The following is a 22,402-nucleotide window of genomic DNA, read 5'->3' as shown; positions in this document are numbered from 1 at the left end:
AGTACCAGAGTACATGAGGGAAATAATGCTAAAACATTGTGTACTTCAGAATTGTAATGCTACAGCTCGTGGCATTCTAAGTACTTTGAGGAGTAAATGGACAATAGAGGAGGCGTTAGACAGATTATCAAGTGTGCCCACAGGCTTTCATAGTTGAGGCTATTAAAGAGCTAGGGGCAGGATTAAAGGCACAGGCTGAGGCTTCTCAGAATCAAGTGTTAGCAGCTCTTGCACCCTTACAAGCGTCTGTGGTAACCAATTCAGGCCCAAGCACCTCTTTAAAATGTTTCCAGTGCAGCATTAAGGGACATTTGCGATGGAATTGCCAAGCTACCAGTGTATGGTGCCAGAACTGCCGGTTGGACAACCACAACACCATCACCTGCCGACACCGACTGGGAAACCTCTAGCCCAGGGCAAGAAAGAACAGAGGCCGCGCTCCGACACAACCAACCATTACCAGCCAGTGGCCGTCTGCCGCCCCGCACACATCGCTTGCTGCATTGTCGGCCTCTACGGCGCCCCCGCACTCTGCTTCGCTCACGTCGTTCTCTGCGCCTCGCCATGCCGCCCCCCCCCCCACCCCCCCCCCGTTGTGCGTGGCTGCATCTGTGCAGCCCGCATGTAATGTGGTTAAAGACACGGATGGACCGAAACCAGGGAATCGTTGTGACCCCGGTCCTGTAGATCCAGAAAGCGAATCGGACGCATTTCCTCCTGATGATACTTTGAAGGGAGCAGGAATGACAAATTTCCCTACAGCGTACTGTGATGTCTTAGAGCAATGCAGAAAAGAAACAATATTAAGGGGTGATGCTGACACGTTGCAAACTTTTCCTGCGTTGAATCAGCCCCCCCGTTGGGAATCCCTGCCTTATGAGGCAGTGAAGGAGCTAAGGGAGTCAGTGAGAACATTCGGAGTTCAGTCAGCCTTTACATACAATCTTTTGGCTGTAAACAGTGACAGTTACGCTATGACCCCTCACGACTGGAAAATTGTGTTAAGAATGATCCTCTCTCCTACGCAATACACCGTGTTTATGACTGAATATCAGCTACATAATTTGACTGATAGCTCTTTGCCTCAGACTCGGACAAATCCATGTGGCCCAGCACCTCTTCAACTGTGTCAGACAGATGTCACTCACGTTCCTGAATTTGTCCGTCTAAAATATGCACATGTAATGATAAATACTCACTCTTCTTACATATTTGCCACAGCACATACAGGTGAACGCAGTCATGACACCCGTAAACCCTGGTTATCTACTTATGCTGCTATGGGAATTAAACATACTACAAAAACAGATATTGGGCCTGCGTATACCTCTAAGGCCACTCGAACTTTCCTCCAAGAAGGGGGTGTTAAACATACTACAGCCATTGCTCATTCTCCCACTGGACAAGCTATCACTGAGCACATTTATCAAACATTGAAATCCATTCTTCTTATTATTAAACAAAAAAGGGGGAATATGGGAGACACACTGCAAGAAATATTATGCAAGGTTTTGCTTGTTTTGCTTGTGCTGAATTTTTTGAAAATATTATGTAAGGTTTTGCTTGTTTTGCTTGTGCTGAATTTTTTGAATTGTATTCATAGAGATACAGCTTATGTGGATCGTCATTTTGAGGCTTCCCCAGTGCTAAAGGAACAGCCTATGGTTAATGTTTGGAATATGGCCACAGGACTTTGGGACTGTCCTCTACCACTGACAACTTGGGGTCGTGAATATGCTCATATTTCCACAGGGACTGGCCCTATGTGGGTTCCAGCATGATATCTTCGGTCTCATCTGAAGGCAGAAAATAGCATCCAGCCTTTATAGTAATTGTGATTGTGTGTTTCTTACTTAGTGGTATTGCTTTGTAACTTGCTGTGTTATAGATAATATTAGTAATAGTTTGACATAGTGTGTGATTTTCTGTTTTACCAATGCAGTCTCAAGATTTGGAGTTTAAGGCATTAGCTAGGATGTTGTGTGCTTCTTCTATTTTAGTAATAGATCAGATGTGTATTAAACAGGATTTGATGTAATCAATGCTAGAATCTACAGGAATAGCTCTTTTAATGTTTTAGTACTGTTTGGTTATGATGTTATTAGCCTATTAATTAGATGTTCTTAATTTGCAAAGACAAAACCTGGAAAGGAATTCTAGTCAAAGAGATGACCCTGTATCATATAACGGATACCTATTTTACATCCAATTAATTGGGATCTGAAAATATAACCATGCATCATTTTAGACAAAAGTGCACGCTAATAGAACTAAATTTGATAGTTTATTCTGTTTTCCAAGCAGGTGTTCCACTTGGGCTCTATATCACGCACTGGCCATGCGGATGTGGTGTACAACTGGAAGAAATCCTTCAGACTCTGAATGCAGGAGAGAATCTGTGATGGGTGAGAGAGGAAATGTGCACCTTGAAGCAGGGGACGCCCTGCTGGCACTACCTGTCGCATCCACCACCAACACAGCTTGCTGTTTCTCAAGGGTCAATAAGTATTAATGCCCCTAGTGATACTCTAGTACATTTGTCCTCTAAAATTGGTTCTATTTGACATGCTACTTCATAAAATTGCACAATCATTAATCAATTATTAGCCCGGATAACTCAGTTGGTAGAGCATGGTTATGAACATCTTAAAAGCATTTATTGCACAAATTTTAGTGGTCATTAAAATCAATATATCAGAGTATACAAAAATTGAAGACTTTTCCTGATCAGTTACAGATTAACACAATGGGACCCTCACGGATTTATTTTTAGGTTGCAGAAACTTAGGTTGCAGTACAAACATGTTTGTTCTTTTTAGTAGGTTTAACAGTAATGTTGTTGTGTTGTATTTGACTTGTCTCTTTTTTCACTTTTAGAGTATTGTCAATCGAGGTCTTGATTGAGTTATAATAGTTACGTTATTAATATAAGTAGTGTTGTTATTCTATAGGCAGTATCTTGGAATTGTTGTAATACAAGAAGAATTCTACGGAGCAGCAGCCATGGATCGAGATGAGGAGTTAACAGAGCAGCAGCTATGGAGCAGGATAAAACTACTTGAGAACTGATTGAACAAATGAACTGAACTGCTTGTTAAATATGATTAATCGGTCGTTGAACTGAGCCTTTTCATTTTAAAAGAAAACGGGGGAAATGTGGAGAGTGTTTATGCAGAATGGCTTCATGAGAAAGGACATGAAGAGATTCCACTAGTTAAATTGTAAAAGAATGAACGTGATTAAAGACAAAGACGGTCTATCCTAGGGCCGATCACGGGCTAGGCAGCTGAGAAGAAATCAGTATGTGAAAAGACAGGGTATGTAGCTAAAGATGAGATATGTATCTAGAAGCAAGGACGGCCTAAGGGAAAAGCAAGATGTGTAGCAAGGTGTAGACAGAGCTGCAAAGAAAAAGTATCCATAAGACTAACCACAAAGGTCAGATGAAGTAATGTCTAATTCACCAATCCTGAGCTTTACTTTTGCAATATGCATGAACTTATTACTGATTGTATAAATGAGATGCTGTAACACCTAATAAACGAGGCTTGTTGACCATGATAACATGAGACTTATCTCCCGCGGTTACTTCCAACAAATGGTGACCCTCGACGTGATAAGGAAAAAAGGGCTGCCACGGGTGAAGAACTGCGTTGGGTTCGGGTCCGGATTTCGCAGCTTGACGGACGACGAAAGAGCTAAAATTGGAGCTCCGCGTCTTGAGTGACCACACAGGTGGGCTCGACCGATACGTGCTGCCGAAGCCTGGAGGGCTGCAACGGTACCGACGTGAGTAAATATGGACAGGCAAGCAGCATATGATTTATTTTCCGCTTTTCTTAAGCGGAGACAGTTTAAGGGGGCAGACTTGGAAAAGGAACTCCCTAAGTTATTAGTGTATGGGTATGCTAAAGGGTTATTTCAGAATCCGCATTTAGTGCATGATCTTGCTGAGTGGCGTAAATTTGGGGATACAATTTTTCAGGGAATGATAGATGGGGAGAAAATGGCTAAAAAATGCGGGAAGTGGTGGCGTGTGGTTTATAATGATTTGTTGCAATATCAGGCAGAAAAGGAAGCGGCAGAGCAAGCTAGTGCTGTGCAGGGGAGGAATAAGAATTATAATGAATGGTCAGATTGCCCGGGGCCCCCTGCTGTGTCCACTGTAAAGTTGCCGCCGGCCTCCGAGCCTGCATTGCCAGCGGTTGTGGAGCCGAGGGCCCCGTCTCCGTCTCCCGGCACGTCTGTATCAGACGAGCCGCCTGCATCGACCATGGCGCTACAGCCGGCCCCCTCGACCCCCTTTTGCAATGAGCCGCTCCCTGGGGCACAGAGTGACCTGGCGGAGGCCGTCACGCGGGAGCGGGGGGGGCTTGGGCTGCGCTGGCGCGGGCTTGTTTAGAGGCGGGAGACGGTGAGGGGTTGGAAGCGGTGCAACACATGGTGCTGTCGGTGGGGTATTCGCCTGATCCTTCAGGCGGGACACAGTCTACTATCAGTGCTTTAGATTGGAAGTTGTTGTCACAATTGCAGTCTACGGTCAGTCAGTTTGGAGTAAAAAGTGAGCCAGTGAGACAGATACTGGATTATATCTGGAGTACTCAGGTTTTGTTGCCATCTGATTGTCGGGCTATAGTTAGGTTGATTTTTTCGCAGCATGAACAATTGCTATTTAATGCTTATTGGGAAGAGATGTGCCAACAGAGTGTTGTGATAGTTAGGCAGCCCGGAGCTCCCTTGTATAATGTAACCATTGAAGAACTTTTAGGGGTGGGTCCTTTCATCCGGACGGAGGCCCAGGCTTTACTAGGACCAGTTAAATGTCAATGTATCTGGCCAGACAGGCTATGGATAAGATCAAGGCACCAGGTGGGCTGCCGTCTTATATGGGAATCCAGCAGGGAAGAAATGAGGAGTTTGGAGCCTTCATAGATAAGGTAGCTGGAGCCATAGAGAAGGCTGGAGTACCAGAGTACATGAGGGAAATAATGCTAAAACATTGTGTACTTCAGAATTGTAATGCTACAGCTCGTGGCATTCTAAGTACTTTGAGGAGTAAATGGACAATAGAGGAGGCGTTAGACAGATTATCAAGTGTGCCCACAGGCTTTCATAGTTGAGGCTATTAAAGAGCTAGGGGCAGGATTAAAGGCACAGGCTGAGGCTTCTCAGAATCAAGTGTTAGCAGCTCTTGCACCCTTACAAGCGTCTGTGGTAACCAATTCAGGCCCAAGCACCTCTTTAAAATGTTTCCAGTGCAGCATTAAGGGACATTTGCGATGGAATTGCCAAGCTACCAGTGTATGGTGCCAGAACTGCCGGTTGGACAACCACAACACCATCACCTGCCGACACCGACTGGGAAACCTCTAGCCCAGGGCAAGAAAGAACAGAGGCCGCGCTCCGACACAACCAACCATTACCAGCCAGTGGCCGTCTGCCGCCCCGCACACATCGCTTGCTGCATTGTCGGCCTCTACGGCGCCCCCGCACTCTGCTTCGCTCACGTCGTTCTCTGCGCCTCGCCATGCCGCCCCCCCCCCCACCCCCCCCCGTTGTGCGTGGCTGCATCTGTGCAGCCTGCATGTAATGTGGTTAAAGACACGGATGGACCGAAACCAGGGAATCGTTGTGACCCCGGTCCTGTAGATCCAGAAAGCGAATCGGACGCATTTCCTCCTGATGATACTTTGAAGGGAGCAGGAATGACAAATTTCCCTACAGCGTACTGTGATGTCTTAGAGCAATGCAGAAAAGAAACAATATTAAGGGGTGATGCTGACACGTTGCAAACTTTTCCTGCGTTGAATCAGCCCCCCCGTTGGGAATCCCTGCCTTATGAGGCAGTGAAGGAGCTAAGGGAGTCAGTGAGAACATTCGGAGTTCAGTCAGCCTTTACATACAATCTTTTGGCTGTAAACAGTGACAGTTACGCTATGACCCCTCACGACTGGAAAATTGTGTTAAGAATGATCCTCTCTCCTACGCAATACACCGTGTTTATGACTGAATATCAGCTACATAATTTGACTGATAGCTCTTTGCCTCAGACTCGGACAAATCCATGTGGCCCAGCACCTCTTCAACTGTGTCAGACAGATGTCACTCACGTTCCTGAATTTGTCCGTCTAAAATATGCACATGTAATGATAAATACTCACTCTTCTTACATATTTGCCACAGCACATACAGGTGAACGCAGTCATGACACCCGTAAACCCTGGTTATCTACTTATGCTGCTATGGGAATTAAACATACTACAAAAACAGATATTGGGCCTGCGTATACCTCTAAGGCCACTCGAACTTTCCTCCAAGAAGGGGGTGTTAAACATACTACAGCCATTGCTCATTCTCCCACTGGACAAGCTATCACTGAGCACATTTATCAAACATTGAAATCCATTCTTCTTATTATTAAACAAAAAAGGGGGAATATGGGAGACACACTGCAAGAAATATTATGCAAGGTTTTGCTTGTTTTGCTTGTGCTGAATTTTTTGAAAATATTATGTAAGGTTTTGCTTGTTTTGCTTGTGCTGAATTTTTTGAATTGTATTCATAGAGATACAGCTTATGTGGATCGTCATTTTGAGGCTTCCCCAGTGCTAAAGGAACAGCCTATGGTTAATGTTTGGAATATGGCCACAGGACTTTGGGACTGTCCTCTACCACTGACAACTTGGGGTCGTGAATATGCTCATATTTCCACAGGGACTGGCCCTATGTGGGTTCCAGCATGATATCTTCGGTCTCATCTGAAGGCAGAAAATAGCATCCAGCCTTTATAGTAATTGTGATTGTGTGTTTCTTACTTAGTGGTATTGCTTTGTAACTTGCTGTGTTATAGATAATATTAGTAATAGTTTGACATAGTGTGTGATTTTCTGTTTTACCAATGCAGTCTCAAGATTTGGAGTTTAAGGCATTAGCTAGGATGTTGTGTGCTTCTTCTATTTTAGTAATAGATCAGATGTGTATTAAACAGGATTTGATGTAATCAATGCTAGAATCTACAGGAATAGCTCTTTTAATGTTTTAGTACTGTTTGGTTATGATGTTATTAGCCTATTAATTAGATGTTCTTAATTTGCAAAGACAAAACCTGGAAAGGAATTCTAGTCAAAGAGATGACCCTGTATCATATAACGGATACCTATTTTACATCCAATTAATTGGGATCTGAAAATATAACCATGCATCATTTTAGACAAAAGTGCACGCTAATAGAACTAAATTTGATAGTTTATTCTGTTTTCCAAGCAGGTGTTCCACTTGGGCTCTATATCACGCACTGGCCATGCGGATGTGGTGTACAACTGGAAGAAATCCTTCAGACTCTGAATGCAGGAGAGAATCTGTGATGGGTGAGAGAGGAAATGTGCACCTTGAAGCAGGGGACGCCCTGCTGGCACTACCTGTCGCATCCACCACCAACACAGCTTGCTGTTTCTCAAGGGTCAATAAGTATTAATGCCCCTAGTGATACTCTAGTACATTTGTCCTCTAAAATTGGTTCTATTTGACATGCTACTTCATAAAATTGCACAATCATTAATCAATTATTAGCCCGGATAACTCAGTTGGTAGAGCATGGTTATGAACATCTTAAAAGCATTTATTGCACAAATTTTAGTGGTCATTAAAATCAATATATCAGAGTATACAAAAATTGAAGACTTTTCCTGATCAGTTACAGATTAACACAATGGGACCCTCACGGATTTATTTTTAGGTTGCAGAAACTTAGGTTGCAGTACAAACATGTTTGTTCTTTTTAGTAGGTTTAACAGTAATGTTGTTGTGTTGTATTTGACTTGTCTCTTTTTTCACTTTTAGAGTATTGTCAATCGAGGTCTTGATTGAGTTATAATAGTTACGTTATTAATATAAGTAGTGTTGTTATTCTATAGGCAGTATCTTGGAATTGTTGTAATACAAGAAGAATTCTACGGAGCAGCAGCCATGGATCGAGATGAGGAGTTAACAGAGCAGCAGCTATGGAGCAGGATAAAACTACTTGAGAACTGATTGAACAAATGAACTGAACTGCTTGTTAAATATGATTAATCGGTCGTTGAACTGAGCCTTTTCATTTTAAAAGAAAACGGGGGAAATGTGGAGAGTGTTTATGCAGAATGGCTTCATGAGAAAGGACATGAAGAGATTCCACTAGTTAAATTGTAAAAGAATGAACGTGATTAAAGACAAAGACGGTCTATCCTAGGGCCGATCACGGGCTAGGCAGCTGAGAAGAAATCAGTATGTGAAAAGACAGGGTATGTAGCTAAAGATGAAATATGTATCTAGAAGCAAGGACGGCCTAAGGGAAAAGCAAGATGTGTAGCAAGGTGTAGACAGAGCTGCAAAGAAAAAGTATCCATAAGACTAACCACAAAGGTCAGATGAAGTAATGTCTAATTCACCAATCCTGAGCTTTACTTTTGCAATATGCATGAACTTATTACTGATTGTATAAATGAGATGCTGTAACACCTAATAAACGAGGCTTGTTGACCATGATAGCATGAGACTTGTCTCCCGCGGTTACTTCCAACACCTCCCTAGCCCCATAACTGCATCCTCAGCCCCATAAGTGTGACCCATAAGTGTGACCCCATTGGGGCCAATGGGGACCCCAGCCCCATAACTGTGTCCCTAGCCCCATAACTATAGATTTAGAGATGTTCCCAGCCCCATAACTGTGACCCATAACTGCATCCCCAGCCCCATAGGTGGGTCCCCAGCCCCATAAGTGCCTCCCCAGCCCCATAAGTGTGACTCCAGCCCCATAAGTGTTACCCATAACTGAGTCCCCAACCCCCTAAGTAGGAACACAGCCCCATAAGTGCATCCTCAACCCCATAAGTGCATCCCCAGTCCCATAAGTGTGTCCCCAGCCCCATAAGTGGTTCCCCAGCCTCATAAGTGTGACCCATAACTACATCCCCAGCCTCATATGTGGGAACACAGCCCCATAAGTGCATCCCCTGCACCATAAGTTCATCTCCAGCCCCATAAGTGCCTCCCCAGCCCCATAAGTGTGACCCATAAGTGAGGCTCCAGCCCCATAAGTGTGACCCAAACCCCATAACTGTGTTCCTAAGTGCCTCCCCAGCCCCATAATTGTTACCCATAACTGAGTCCCCAGCCCTATAAGTGCATCCCCAGCCCCATAAGTGTGACCCATAACTGCATCCCCAGCCCCATAAGTGGGAACACAGCCCCATAACTGGGAATACAGCCCCATAACTGCCTCCCCAGCCCCATAAATGCCTCCCCAGCCCCATAACTTCATCCCCAATCCCATAACTGCCTCTCCAGCCCCATAAGTGGGAACACAGAAACATAACTGAGTTCCCATCCCCATAACTGCATCCCCAGCCGCATAACTGCATCCCCAGCCACATAAGTGGGTCCCCAGCCCCATAACTGAGTCCCCAGCCCCATAAGTGTGACCCCAGCCCCATAAGTGCGTCCTCAGCCCCATAACTACATCCCCAGCCCCATAAGTGGGAACACAGCCCCATAACTGTGTCCCCAGCCGCATAAGTGGGTCCCCAGCCCCATAACTGAGTCCCCAGCCCCATAAGTGTGACCCCAGCCCCATAAGTGCGTCCTCAGCCCCATAACTACATCCCCAGCCCCATAAGTGGGAACACAGCCCCATAACTGTGTCCCCAGCCCCATAAGTGGGTCCCCAGCCCCATAAGTGTGACCTTTAACTGCATCCCCAGCCCTATAACTGAGTCCCCAGCCCCATAAGTGTGACTTCAGCCCCATAAGTGTGACCCATAGGTGAGGCTCCAGCCCCATAAGTGGTTCCTCAGACACATAAGTGGGACCCCAGACCCATAAGTGATTCCCCAGCCCCATAAGTGTGTCCCCAGCCCCATAACTGCCTCCCCAGCCCCATAAGTGTGACCCCATAGGGACCAATAGGGACCCCAGCCCCATAACTGTGACCCTGGCCCCATAACTCAGAGTCTAAAGACTTCAAGATGTCCCCAGCCCCATAAGTGGGACCCATAAGTGCATCCCCAGCCCCATAAGTAACAATAGTAAGTTTTCTTTCCTTTAACCCAATTCAGGCCTTTCTGTCCCCATTTCTACGGGTCGCAAAGGGAAGAAGGTGAAGCCCCACGGCGGCTTCGAGCCCCATAGAAACGACTGGAACCACAAGTACAACCCGGAAAGCTTGTTCCAGGACGAGACCTACAAGAAACACCTCAAACATCAGAGCAACAAGTGAGTTGGGGGGCACAGCCCCATAAGTGACATCCAGCCCCATAAGTGGGTCCCAAATGGCCCCATAAGTGGGCTTGGGGATCCTAATGGGTACCATAAGTGAGTTGGGGGGCACAGATCACCCCATAAGTGAGTTTGGGGGCACAGATCGCCCCATAAGTGACCTCCAGCCCCATAAGTGGGTCCCAAATCACCCCATAAGTGAGTTTGGGGGTCCCAAATCCCCCCATAGACCCTATTTCTTATGGGATGGGGTCCAAAATCGCCCCATAAGTGACAAGTCACCCTTTAAGTGGGTCCCGGGTTGCCCCATAAGTGACCTCCAGCCCCAGAAGTGGGTCAAAATCTCCCCATAAGTGAGTTTAGAGGGTCTGAAACCCCATAAGTGGGTCCCAGATCGCCCCATAAGTGATATGTCCCCCCATAAGAGAGTTTGGGGGTCCCAAATTGCCCCATAAGTGATTTCTGGGGGTCCCAAATTCCCCCATAAACCCCATTTCTTATGGGTTGGGGTCCCAAATCGCCCCATAAGTGACCTCCAGCCCCATAAGTGGGTCAAAATCACCACATAAGTGGGTCCCAAATCGCCCCATAAGTGGGTTTGGGGGGCACAGATTGCACCATAAGTGAGTTCTGAGGGTCCCAATGCGTCCCAATGGAGCCATGTCCAGGTGAGTCCTCCTGCCCCACAGCTAGGTCCTCCAGACCCATAGCGAGGTCCTCCGGCCCCATAGATTGCCATATTAGGGTCCTCCAGCCCCATACTGGGGACCTCAGCCCCATATTGGAGTAATCTGGGATCCCCCAGCCCCATATTAAGGTCCTCCAGCCCCATATTGAGGTCCTCCAGCCCAATAGCGAGGTTCTCCTGCCCCATAGATTCTCATATTAGGGTCCTCCAGCCCCATATTGGGACCACAGACCCATATTAAGGTCCTCCAGCCCCATCGCGAGGTCCTCCAGCCCCATAGTGAGGTCCTCCAGCCCCATATTGGTGTCCCCAGCCCCATACTGGGGGTCTTCTAGACCCATCTAGACCAATTTTGGGGTTGTCCAGCCCCATATTATGTTCCTCCAGCCCCATAGATTCCCACCCCAGCCCCACATGAAGCCCCTCCAGCCACATAGATTCTGATATTAAGCCCCTTTAGCCCCATATTAAGGTCCTCCAGCCCTACATTAAGCCCCTCCAGCCCCATATAGAGACCCTCCAGCCCCGTAGATTCCCACCCTCTGGTCCTCCAGCTCCATAGCGAGGTCCTCCAACCCCATAGATTCCCATATTAGGGTCCTCCAGCCCCATAGATTCCCACTCCAGCCCCATAGATTCCCACCCCAGTCCCACATTAAGCCCCTCCAGCCCCATATATCCCCACTCCAGTCCCATAGATTCTGATATTAAGCCCCTCCAGCCCCATATTAAGGTCCTCCAGCCCCATAGATTCCCACCCTCTGGTCCTCCAGCCCCATATTGGGGTCCTCCAACCCCATCGATCCCCCCTCTGCCCTACATTAAGCCCCTCCAGCCCCATATAGAGCCCCTCCAGCCCCACATGAAGCTCCTGCAGCCCCATAGATTCCCATATGAAGCTCCTCCAACCCCATAGATTCCCACTCCAGACCCATAGATTTCCTCCCCAGCCCCATATGAAGCCCCTCCAGCCCCATAGATCCCCACTCCAGCCCCATAGATTCCCATATTAAGCCCCTCCAGCCCCATAGATCCCCCCCCCTGCCCCACATTAAGCCCCTCCAGCCCCATATTAAGGTCCTCCAGCCCCACATGAAGCTCCTCCAGCCCCATAGATTCCCATATGAAAGTCTTCCAGCCCCATAGATTCTCATATTAAGGTCCTCCAGCTTCATAGATCCCCCCCCCCCCACCCCACATTGAACCCCTTTAGCCCCATATTGGGGTCCTCCAGCCCCATAGATTCCCATATTAAGCCCTTCCAGCCCCATAGATCCCCCCTGCCCCACACTGTGCCCCACACTGTGCCCCACAGCGCCGTGTCCATCTCGTTCCCATTGCTGGATCAACTGGAGACCCCATAGATTCCCACCCCAGCCCCACATTAAGCCCCTCCAGCCCCATAGATTCCCATATTAGGATCCTCCAGCCCCATAGATTCCCACTCCAGCCCCATACCTCCCCCCTCCCCCACATTTTGCCCCACAGCGCTGTGTCCATCTTGTTCCCGTTGCTGGATCAATTGGAGCCCCCCACGTCCTGGTGGGACACGGAGGCCGACAAGTCCCTCCTCATCGGGGTCTTCAAACATGGTATTTTGGGGCTGAAAAATGGTGATTTTGGGTCGTCTTGGTGTCTTTAAATATGATATGAAATATGGTATGGATTTTGAGCAGAAAAATGGGTTTTGGGGGCTTTTTTTGGCTCAAAAATGGGGTTTTTGGGGTCTTCAAATGATATTTAATAGGGGGGTGAGGGTGGATTTTGGGCTTAAAAACGGGGATTTGGGGTCAATTTGGGGGCTTCCAAATGGGGTATTTAATATGGGGGGATGGGTGGATTTGGGGCTTAAAAATGGCTTTTTTGGGCTTAAAAACAGGGTTTTTGGGGCATTTTGGGGCCTTCAAAAGGGGGCTTTTAATATGGGGGGGGGGGCAGAGGATTTTGGGCTTAAAAATGGGTTTTTGGGTCTTTAAAATAGGGTTTTGGGGGATTTTTGGGGTCTTAAAATATGGTATTTAATATGGGGGGGAGAGGGTTGATTTTGGGCTGAAAAACAGGGATTTTGGGGCTTTTTGGGGCGTTCAAAATGGGGTATTTAATATGGGGTAGGAGGGTGGATTTGGGGCTTAAAAACGGGGATTTTGGGGCTTTTTGGGGCTCAAAAATGGTATTTTTTGGGTCTTCAAATATGGTATTTAATATGGGGGGTGGAGTGGATTTTGGGCTTAAAAACAGGGATTTGGGGGCTTTTTGGTGCCTTCAAATATGGTATTTAATATCGGGGTGGGGGGGAGGGTGGATTTTGGGCTGAAAGATGGGGTTTTTGGGGCTTTTTGGAGTCTTAAAATATGGTACTTAATATGGGGGGGGAAGGTGGATTTTGGGCTGAAAAACAGGGATTTGGGGGCTTTTTGGAGGTTTCAAAATGAGGTATTTAATATGCGGGTGGGGAGCAGTGGATTTTGGGCTTAAAAACCACGATTTTGGGTCATTTTGGGTGGGATTTTTTGGGTTTTTTGTAGTGTACGAGAGGTACAACACAATGAGCGCTGAGGGTGGATTTTGGGCTTAAAAATGGCATTTTTGGGGCTTTTTTTTGTGCTTCAAATGGGGGTATTTAAAAAGGGGGGTGAGGGGCTGTGGATATTGGGATTAAAAACGGGGATTTGGGGGCCTTCAAATATGGTATATATTATGGGGGGGTTCTTATTTTGGGTTTAAAAACTGGGTTTTTTGGTCTTTCTTGTGCTTCAAAAGGGGTTATATAATATAGGGGTGGGGGGGGGCAGTGGATTTTGGGCTTTTAAAAGGGGATTTTGGGGATTTTTTGGGCTCAAAAATGGGGTTTTTGGGGTCTTCAAACACCGTATGTAATATGGGGGTGGGGGTCTTATTTTGGGCTTAAAAACTGCATTTTTGGGGCTTTTTTGTACTTCCAAACAGGGGTATATAATATTGGGGGGGGGGGGGGGGGGAGTGGATTTTGGGCTTAAAAACGTGGATTTTGGGTCATTTTGGGCGGGCTTTTTGGTTTTTATTTGTAGGGTACGAGAGGTACAACACAATGAGGGCTGAGGGTGGATTTTGGGCTTAAAAATGGCATTTTTGTGTCTTTTTTGTGCTTCAAAAGGGGTTATATAATATAGGGGGGGCAGTGGATTGGGCTTAAAAACGTGGATTTGGGGGTTTATTTTGGGCTCAAAAATGGGGTTTTGGGGGTCTTCAAACACCGTATGTAATATGAGGGTGTGTGTGTGGGTTATTTTGGGCTTAAAAACGGCATTTTGGGGTGTTTTTTTGTGCTTCAAAAGGGGTATATAATATTGGTGGGGGGGGAAGGTGGATTTTAGGCTTAAAAACGGGGATTTGGGGTCATTTTGGGCTAAAAAATGGGGGGTTTGGGGTCTTCAAACACCCATTGTAATATGGGGGGGGGGGAGGGTGAATTTTGGGCTTAAAAACGGCATTTTTGGGGTTTTTTTGTGCTTCAAAAGGGGGTATAAAATATAGGGGCGACAGTGGGTTTTGGGCTTTAAAACGTGGATTTTGGGTCATTTTGGGTGGGTTTTTTAGGGTTTTTTGTAGGGTATGAGCGGTACAACACAATGAGGGCTGAGGGTGGATTTTGGGCTTAAAAACGGCATTTTGGGGGCTTTTTTGTGCTTCAAAATGTGTTATATGATATGGCCAGAGACCCATAAGTCGGATGGGTTAGTGGTGGGGGGGGCTTGGACCCATAAGTATGACCCATAAATGGGGGGCTGGACCCATAAGTGGGACCCATAAGTGGTGGGAGATCAGACCCATAAGTGGGACCCATAAGATGGGGGGGGATCGGACCCATAAGTGGGGGGCTGGACCCATAAGTGAGACCTGAGACCCATAAGTGGGATCCATAAGTGGGGGGACAGACCCATAAGTGGGGGGCTGGACCCATAAGTGGGGACTCAGACCCATAAGTGAGGGCTGGACCCATAAGTGAGACCTGAGACCCATAAGTGGGACCCATAAGTGGGGGGACAGACCCATAAGTTGGACCACAGACCCATAAGTGGGGACCCAGACCCATAATTGGGGACTCTGACCCATAAGTGGGGGGCTGGCCCCATAAGTTGGGGGGCTGGACCCATAAGTGGGACCTAAAACCCCATAACTGTGTTCCTTAGTGTGACCCCAGCCCCATAAGTGGGGCTTCAGATCCATAACTGCATCTCCAGCCCCATAAGTGTGACCCCAGTCCCATAACTGTGAACACAGACCCATATGTGTGACCCATTAGTGGGACCCCAGCTGCGCTCGTGCATCCAGTGCCATCCTGCAGCACCCAGTCTTTGTTACAAGCATTGGAACTAGACACAGGCTCTGTCAGTCTCATCTCCGTGTTGTTGTACCTCAGCGGTGTCTCCCGGTAATAGGAGATGAGGTCGTAAAGGCTGTCAAATATTCGGTTATTATTGAGAAAGTACCTGTGGCTGCTGGCATCCTGCCACCATTGGATGCGACAGTGCTGCACCTCTCCATTGCTCCAGATGGACAGGACATAGACCCCAATGAATGTCCCGCTCTCCCTAACAAGGAAGGAGCCATCGGGAGCCCTCATCACAGTGCAGTACGGCGTCATCAGCTGCTCAGCAATGTGCCGCCCACTGCGTCCTGCTCCCATCCTGCCATGGAACCATTCCTGGGTCAGATGCAGATCGATGTTGGCGCTCATCTCCCTCTGCGCAGGTTATCTCCCCTGTCTGTTCCAGGCTGGGACGTCATAGAGCGGGTTCCACGCGTAGGTTATGGGGGCGTCCATGATTTGAAAATCTGCGGTCTGCTCCCTCTGCTCCTCTTCCACGATTTGGCTATCCGCTGTATGCTCTTCTGTATTCGTCATTTGCTCCTTGCTCATACATGAACCCATGGTCTCTTGTCACTCACTCCAAGCCGCCTCAGGTTTGGCGGGTCTTGCCAATGGTCTTTATAGTATAGTAGCAGATCACACCTATGCCAGGCAGAAAGCTAGACGTCCCGTGATCATGCCAAGATGGTCTGTCTGGCAGGAATTGATACAGTCTTTTGGTTTTTCTCCCTCCTTGTCTGCAGAACTATTTGCACCTCTGAAGGTCTCCTGCTAGTCTGGGCAAGAATGTCTTCATTTTCTCCCAATAATATACACATTTAGGGAACTAGGGTAGGGGACTTGGACGGACTTGTTGATGGAGCTTGGAAATTGTATGGAGGGGGAATTGTAGTGGGGAAGTTAGGAACAGTGGCAGCTGTACTGGAGCGGGACCTGAAGATCCCAGGATGAGTTTTACCCCCAGTGGTCTGAACGCAGTGTGCACACAGCAGTGCAAAGGAATTTGTTTTCTGGCAGATACAGGTGCATCTCACTCTGTACTGCATCAAGAATTACTACCCATAGATGATTTTTGTAACAATAGTAGGAGTAGATCAACAAGAAAAATCTTACCAATTAAATAAAAAAAGAAGGAAGGTAAGGGTAAAGCAAGTAACAATGGCAATAAGTGACTATAGCTGTAAATAACTTTTTCTGAGTAGTTTGTATTGTAGGGAGATCTAATATAGTGTTATGTTTTGTTTTATGAGCAGGTGATCCACCTGGGCTCTGTATCATGCACTGGCCATGCTGATATGGAGCACATGTGAAAAAAAAAACTTGCAGCCTCTAGCAAGAATTAAAACAGGAGAGAATCTGTGATGGGTGAGAAAGGCAAAGTGCACTTTGAAGCAGGGGACGCCCTGCTGGCCCTGCCTATCACATCCACCAGTACTGTGTTCCTTCTCTCTCCTTTTGGTGGTTTGTCATCTCATAGTTGTCGATAAGTAATAATACATTAGCTTAGAAATTTCCATTTATAGAATTGTCTAAAATGAATGCTCGAATGACTGTGTACATGTCAACTCAAAAAATTATGACCTTACATGTAACCTTATGTTTAGTGCATTATCAGTCAAGGCTGACCCCTGGGATTCTGTATTCAAGCATTTAAGGGGTCTGAAGAGTGCTACACTCCAACAGAGAAGGAGATCTTAGCTGCCTATGAGGGGGTTTGGGCTGCTTCCAAAGTAGTTGGGACTGAAAAGCAGCTCCTTTTGGCACCTCGACTGCCAGTGCTGATCTGGATGTTTAAAGGGGAGTTTCCCTTCACCCATCATGCTACCAATGTCACCTGGAGCAAGTGGATTACGCTGATTACACAATGAGCACGAATGGGGAACCTCAATCATCCAGGAATTTTAGAGGTGTTCATGGACTGGCCTGAAGATAAAAAGTTTGGAACATCACCAGCAGAAGAGGTGTCATGTGCTAAAGAGGCCCCACCATACAACGAACTACTAGAAAATGAAAAGAAATATGCCCTGTTCACTGACGGATCATGTCGTATTGTAGGGAAGATTTGCAAATGGAAAGCTGCTGTATTGAGCTCCACACGACAGGTTGCAGAGGCCACTGAAAGTAAGGGAGAATCAAGTCAAGTTTGCAGAGGTAAAGGCTGTCCATGTGGCCTTAGATGTTGCTGTGTAGGAGAGGTGGACAATGCTTTATATTTATACTAATTCATGTATGTTCGCAAATGCCTTATGGGGGTGGTTACAGCAGTGGGAACAAAATAACTGGCAGCAGAGGGGTAAACATATTTGGGCTGCTGAACTTAGGAAGGACATTGCTTCCCGAACAAAGAATATGGTTATAAATGTGCATCATGTAGATGCCCATGCACCCAAGTGTCGGGCTACTGAAGAACAGCAGAATAACAGTCAGGTAGATTGATACGCCAGAATTGAGATGGCTCAAATAGACTTGGACTGGCAGAATAAGGGAGAGCTATTTCTAGCTCGATGAGGCCCATGAGACCTCGGGCCATCAAGGAAGAGAAGCGACATATAAGTGGGCCAGAGACTGAGGGGTGGACTTAACTATGGACGCTATTGCACAGATTATTCATGACTGTGAAACATGTGCCATAATTAAACAAGCCAAGAGGATGAAACCTCTCTGGGGGGAAGGGAGATGGCAGAATTATAGATATGAGGAGGTATGGCAGGTTGATTATATCACCTTGCCACGATCTCGCAATGGTAAATGTTATGTGCTTACCACAGTGGAGGCAACCAGTGGGTGGCTCGAAACATATGCAGTACCCCATGCTACTATCCAAAACACCATCCTGGGTCTGGAGAGGCAAATCCTGTGGTGACATGGCACCCCAGAAAGAATTCAGTTTGATAATGAGACTCATTTCAAAAATTCACTTCTGGAAACCTCGGCCAGAGAACATGGCATTGAGTGGATTACTCATGTACCCTATCACACACAAGCCTCTGGTAAGATTGAATGCTACAATGGGTTGTTGAAAAACCATATTGAAAGCAATGGGAGGCTGAATACTTAAGAATTAAGAATGTGGCTAGTTAACACAAGTGGATCTGTCAGTAGAGATGGTGCTACCCAATCCAGCTCCATACATACTGTTGAGGGAGGTAAGATCCATGCAGTGCATGTAAAGAACATGTTGGGAAAAGCTGTTCGGGTCCTTCCAGCCTCTGGAAAGGGCAAACCTCTCCTTAGAACCATTTTTACCCAGGGTGCACTTGGTGGGTGATGCAGAAAATGGGGGTGTTCAATGTGTACCACAAGGGAATGTGATGTTGGGGGAGTGCAGACAGTAATTCCATGTATATATATGTATACAGACATGTGTGTAATGCATTTTAATTATTGTTTCTTTCTGTATAGAAATGTTTTCTAAGCATGATATAGTGATGTACAATTAAGGGTGGAATGTCATGGTTTTGTAATTTTTCCTATTGGTATTCCACGTATCACAGTTAGTAAAAAAAGTTTTCCTCCTTAGGTCGTTGCCGCTGCTATGATTGTTTCCTTGAGCCCAGCTCCCATCTCCCTACCCCATTCCATATGTTTGGGCCCAGGTGGACTACAGGTCTACTGCCCCCCCTGTCATGGATACAGACTGCTCTAGATAACTCCATGACACAGCCGATCATATTGCTGGCTACTGACTGCTGTGCTGGAATGCTGCTGTAGAGACAACAGGACTGTTGTGAGAAACACAAGACCTTCAGGACTGCACAAATGAGAGGGCTTGAGAGCACTGTGGCAGTGTAAATAGAGCAGGACTGAAAACAGCACGTTGTGCTGCTGTCTGTGGCTGTACCTCCCCATGACACAGACAAGGTAGGAAGAGAGAAGAGCTAAGGAAAAGTTTATTATTAAAGCTTTTTATTTATCTCTTAACCTATTCATGGAATATGGTTCCATGGTTCTTTGAGCTCCTGGAGTAAGAAAATGGAAATTAGGTAGGAAAGAAGTAGTTAAATAAACTGCAACTTATTTGCAGATTACAGTCTTACAAAAAATCAAAAATATAAAAATAATGGAACATAAAGAACCATCACTGGGAGTTTTGTGAGGAAGATGTGCACTTTATGGAAGCTGGAATAGTGAGTATTGCACCAGTTTGCTGAGAGCCTGCTTGATCTCCCTGTTCCTCATGCTGTAGATAATAGGGTTCAGTGTTGGAGGAACCACTGCGTACAGAAGTGCCACTGTCAGATCCAGGAGTGGGGAGGAAATGGTTGGGGGCTTCAGGTAGGCAAAAACGCCAGTGCTGACAAATAGGGAGACCACGGCCAGGTGAGGGAGGCACGTGGGGAAGGCTTTGTGCCGTCCCTGCTCAGAGGGCATCCTCAGCACAGCCACGAAGATCTGCACATAGGACACAATTATGAAAATAAAGCAGCCAAAGGCTAAACTGGAACCAGAAATAAGAAACACAACTTCACTGAGATTTGATTCTGAGCAAAAGAGCTTCAGGATCTGGGGGATTTCACAGGAAAACTGGCTGACAACATTGCCTTGGCAGAGAGGCGGTGAAAATGTACTGACAGTGTGCAGCAGAGAACTGAGAACCCCAGTGCCCCAGGCAGCTGCTGCCGTGGTGGCACAAGCTCTGCTGTCCATCAAGGTCCCGTAGTGCAGGGGCTTGCAGATGGCAACGTAGCGATCATAGGACATGATGATGAGAAGGGACAACTGTGCTGACATGAAGAAGAGAAGGAAAAAGAGCTGTGCAGTACATCCTGTGTAGGAGATGGCCCTGGTGTCCCAGGGGGCATTGGCCATGGCTTTGGGGAAAGTGGTGGAGATGCTGCCCAGGTCGAGGAGGGCCAGGTTGAGGAGGAAGAAGTACATGGGAGTGTGCAGGCGGCGGTCGCAGGCTACGGCTGTGCTGATGAGGCCGTTGCCCATGAGGGCAGCCAGGTAGATGCCCAGGAAGAGCCAGAAGTGCAGGAGCTGCAGCTGCCGCGTGTCTGCAAACAGCAGCAGGAAGAACTCACTGATGGAGCTGCTGTTGGGCATCTGCTGTTCCTTGTCTTTGAGTCCTGTTCAGAGTGCAGAAGATAATGACAAGTCATGACCATTCTCAGAGACACTCCTCCTACTATACTTTGAAAAGTTTTCATTTTCCTATGACAATATTCATTTAGGAACACTAATTGAATTTAACTTCATTAAGTTCACCATTCTATTAGCAGAAGAAGTATATGCAGCTTCATCTTTCCTTTCATCTTCTTATCTTATCTTATCTCTTTGGACTTTTTCATCTGTTTGATGTCTCATATTTTTATTCTCACTGCTGTTGAAATCCTCAGTCCCAACCTTTGTGCCCTTCACTTTCTGTACAGGAAACATGCATATTTACATTATAAGTGCATTATTCTTCTCAACAAAATTGATAATTTCAAATAGTTGCACCCCTGGAAAGGTTCCTTTTCGTGAAAGTAGAGGCTGAAAACACTTCACATGTGACAGTTCACATAACAAGCAATTGACTGAAGAAGAATTGGGAGTCTCATAGCTGTGTTTATATTTGACAGACTCTTAGATATCTGCTTCCAGTCCTTTCCCTTTCCATCCAAACAAGAAATAGAAAATTGCTACCTTGGCTCTCCTTTTGCAATGAACCCTAGGAAACATAGTGTTGTGCAGTGGAGCTGTGATCCCCCTGCCCCAGGCTGCAGCTGTGGCAGCACAAGCCCTGCTGGGGGGCTCCTTCCCCACACACGTCTCCCTGCAGTGCCCTGGGCAGCTCCCCGGGCAGGCTGAGTGCTGAGCCTGGCAGGCGGCAGAGTCCCATACCCGGCACAGAGCCCCTGGGGCACAGCAGGGACCCTTCTCTGCAGCACAGCCCTGGGCACCCGCCTGCAACCCCGGCTGCACAGCCTGCAGCAGTGCGGGGACATGTAGTCCTCAGGGCTGTGCTTTCATACTGCAGCACAGAAGCCCTCAGCTGGAGCAGAAGGCTTTTTCCACTGTAAAGAAACATGCAGTGCCTGCGGCCATGTCTTGTATGGGATGTCCCACATAGAGATAACTCTCTGTCAATAGCAGCTGCATGGTCTGAAGTGAGACTTACTGTGTCATGCTCTGTGCGCAATGCTCCTGCAGCATACTCAGAGCCTCCTCACACCTCACGCATCCTGGTAGCTCTCTCCCCTTTCTCTTCTCTCCTTCTGGAGATGTAGGCTGTGCTGTGCACAAGAGCTGCTCCTGGGTATAGCTGTCTCTCTGCAGCACTGCCCACTTGTATGAGCTCCCTGTGTCCCAGGAGCCTGGCCCAGATCAGCACACCAGAGGATTGGAGTTTCTCTTCCTCACTGCTTCCCCAGGAGATTTCCCTGGGGATCCATGGCTGAAAGCTCTTGATAGACAGCAGGCTCATCTCTGCTAAATGCACTTGGGGTGGGAGGAGAGGAGACAAAGAAGTCGGAGGAGAACGGTTTAAGAAGGTCCACGGTGGTTGCTGTAACCTCAGCCTTAATGGATCCTAAATCCACTGTGGCACCAGTTTTGATGAAACTGTCCAGCATTACATCAAGGAGATCTGTGATCTGTTCAAGACTTCCCCATATTTTAGCCTGAATAGAAGGATACATCTGCTTTTCATTTATTGTCACTGTTATAGAATTAGCAAGGACAGCAGTGACTCGCTGGTGCTTTGCATTGTCATTGTGTTTGCAGAATCAGGTCAGATTGGACAACCAGGGAGTCATATTCTCCAGACAAAGATGTTTCATTTCAAGACTAGATTTGTTAAGTCCTGAAATACACTATTCCAAGAACTCTAGGGTAGGACCTTTACAGTGTCTGTTCTTGCTTCTTTCACTTCTGCTCAACCAAGTGGCATCTAATTTCTGGAAAGAGTTGGCCACTCTGACATCCCACTGGGAGAATGGCGTGATATGCTGGGCCTTATCAACTGTAGGGGACCCTTTCTCCCTCTGCCTGTTAGAGGTTCCCCTCCCTGGGTATTTCTTGAAACCAGGGAACTACATCACTAGACTTAATATCTCAGTTATGACCTTCAGTGCATCGGTAAACACTGCTACCTTACACCAACTACATAACATGCCATGACTCTTGGC

At 46.9% G+C, this 22,402-nt stretch overlaps 1 protein-coding gene across 1 annotated transcript in view; it reads left to right on the top strand.

Annotated features, from left to right (window-relative positions):
* The first annotated feature begins 15,849 nt into the window (after window positions 1-15,849).
* LOC107321475 (olfactory receptor 14J1-like) overlaps window positions 15,850-22,402 on the top strand; it is a 42,741-nt gene continuing 36,188 nt past the window's right edge. The window contains exon 1 of the mRNA XM_085527431.1: window positions 15,850-15,977. Within this exon, the coding sequence (XP_085383557.1) occupies window positions 15,850-15,977 (128 nt within the window). The remainder of the gene's footprint in view (window positions 15,978-22,402) is intronic.

The sequence above is a fragment of the Coturnix japonica genome, chromosome 38 (genome assembly GCF_054131305.1).
Source record: "Coturnix japonica strain WE chromosome 38, WE-NBRP24, whole genome shotgun sequence".
In the NCBI taxonomy this organism is placed as follows: domain Eukaryota; kingdom Metazoa; phylum Chordata; class Aves; order Galliformes; family Phasianidae; genus Coturnix; species Coturnix japonica.
Note: the sequence above shows the minus strand (reverse complement) of the source record. Positions and strands in the feature narration are given on the sequence as shown.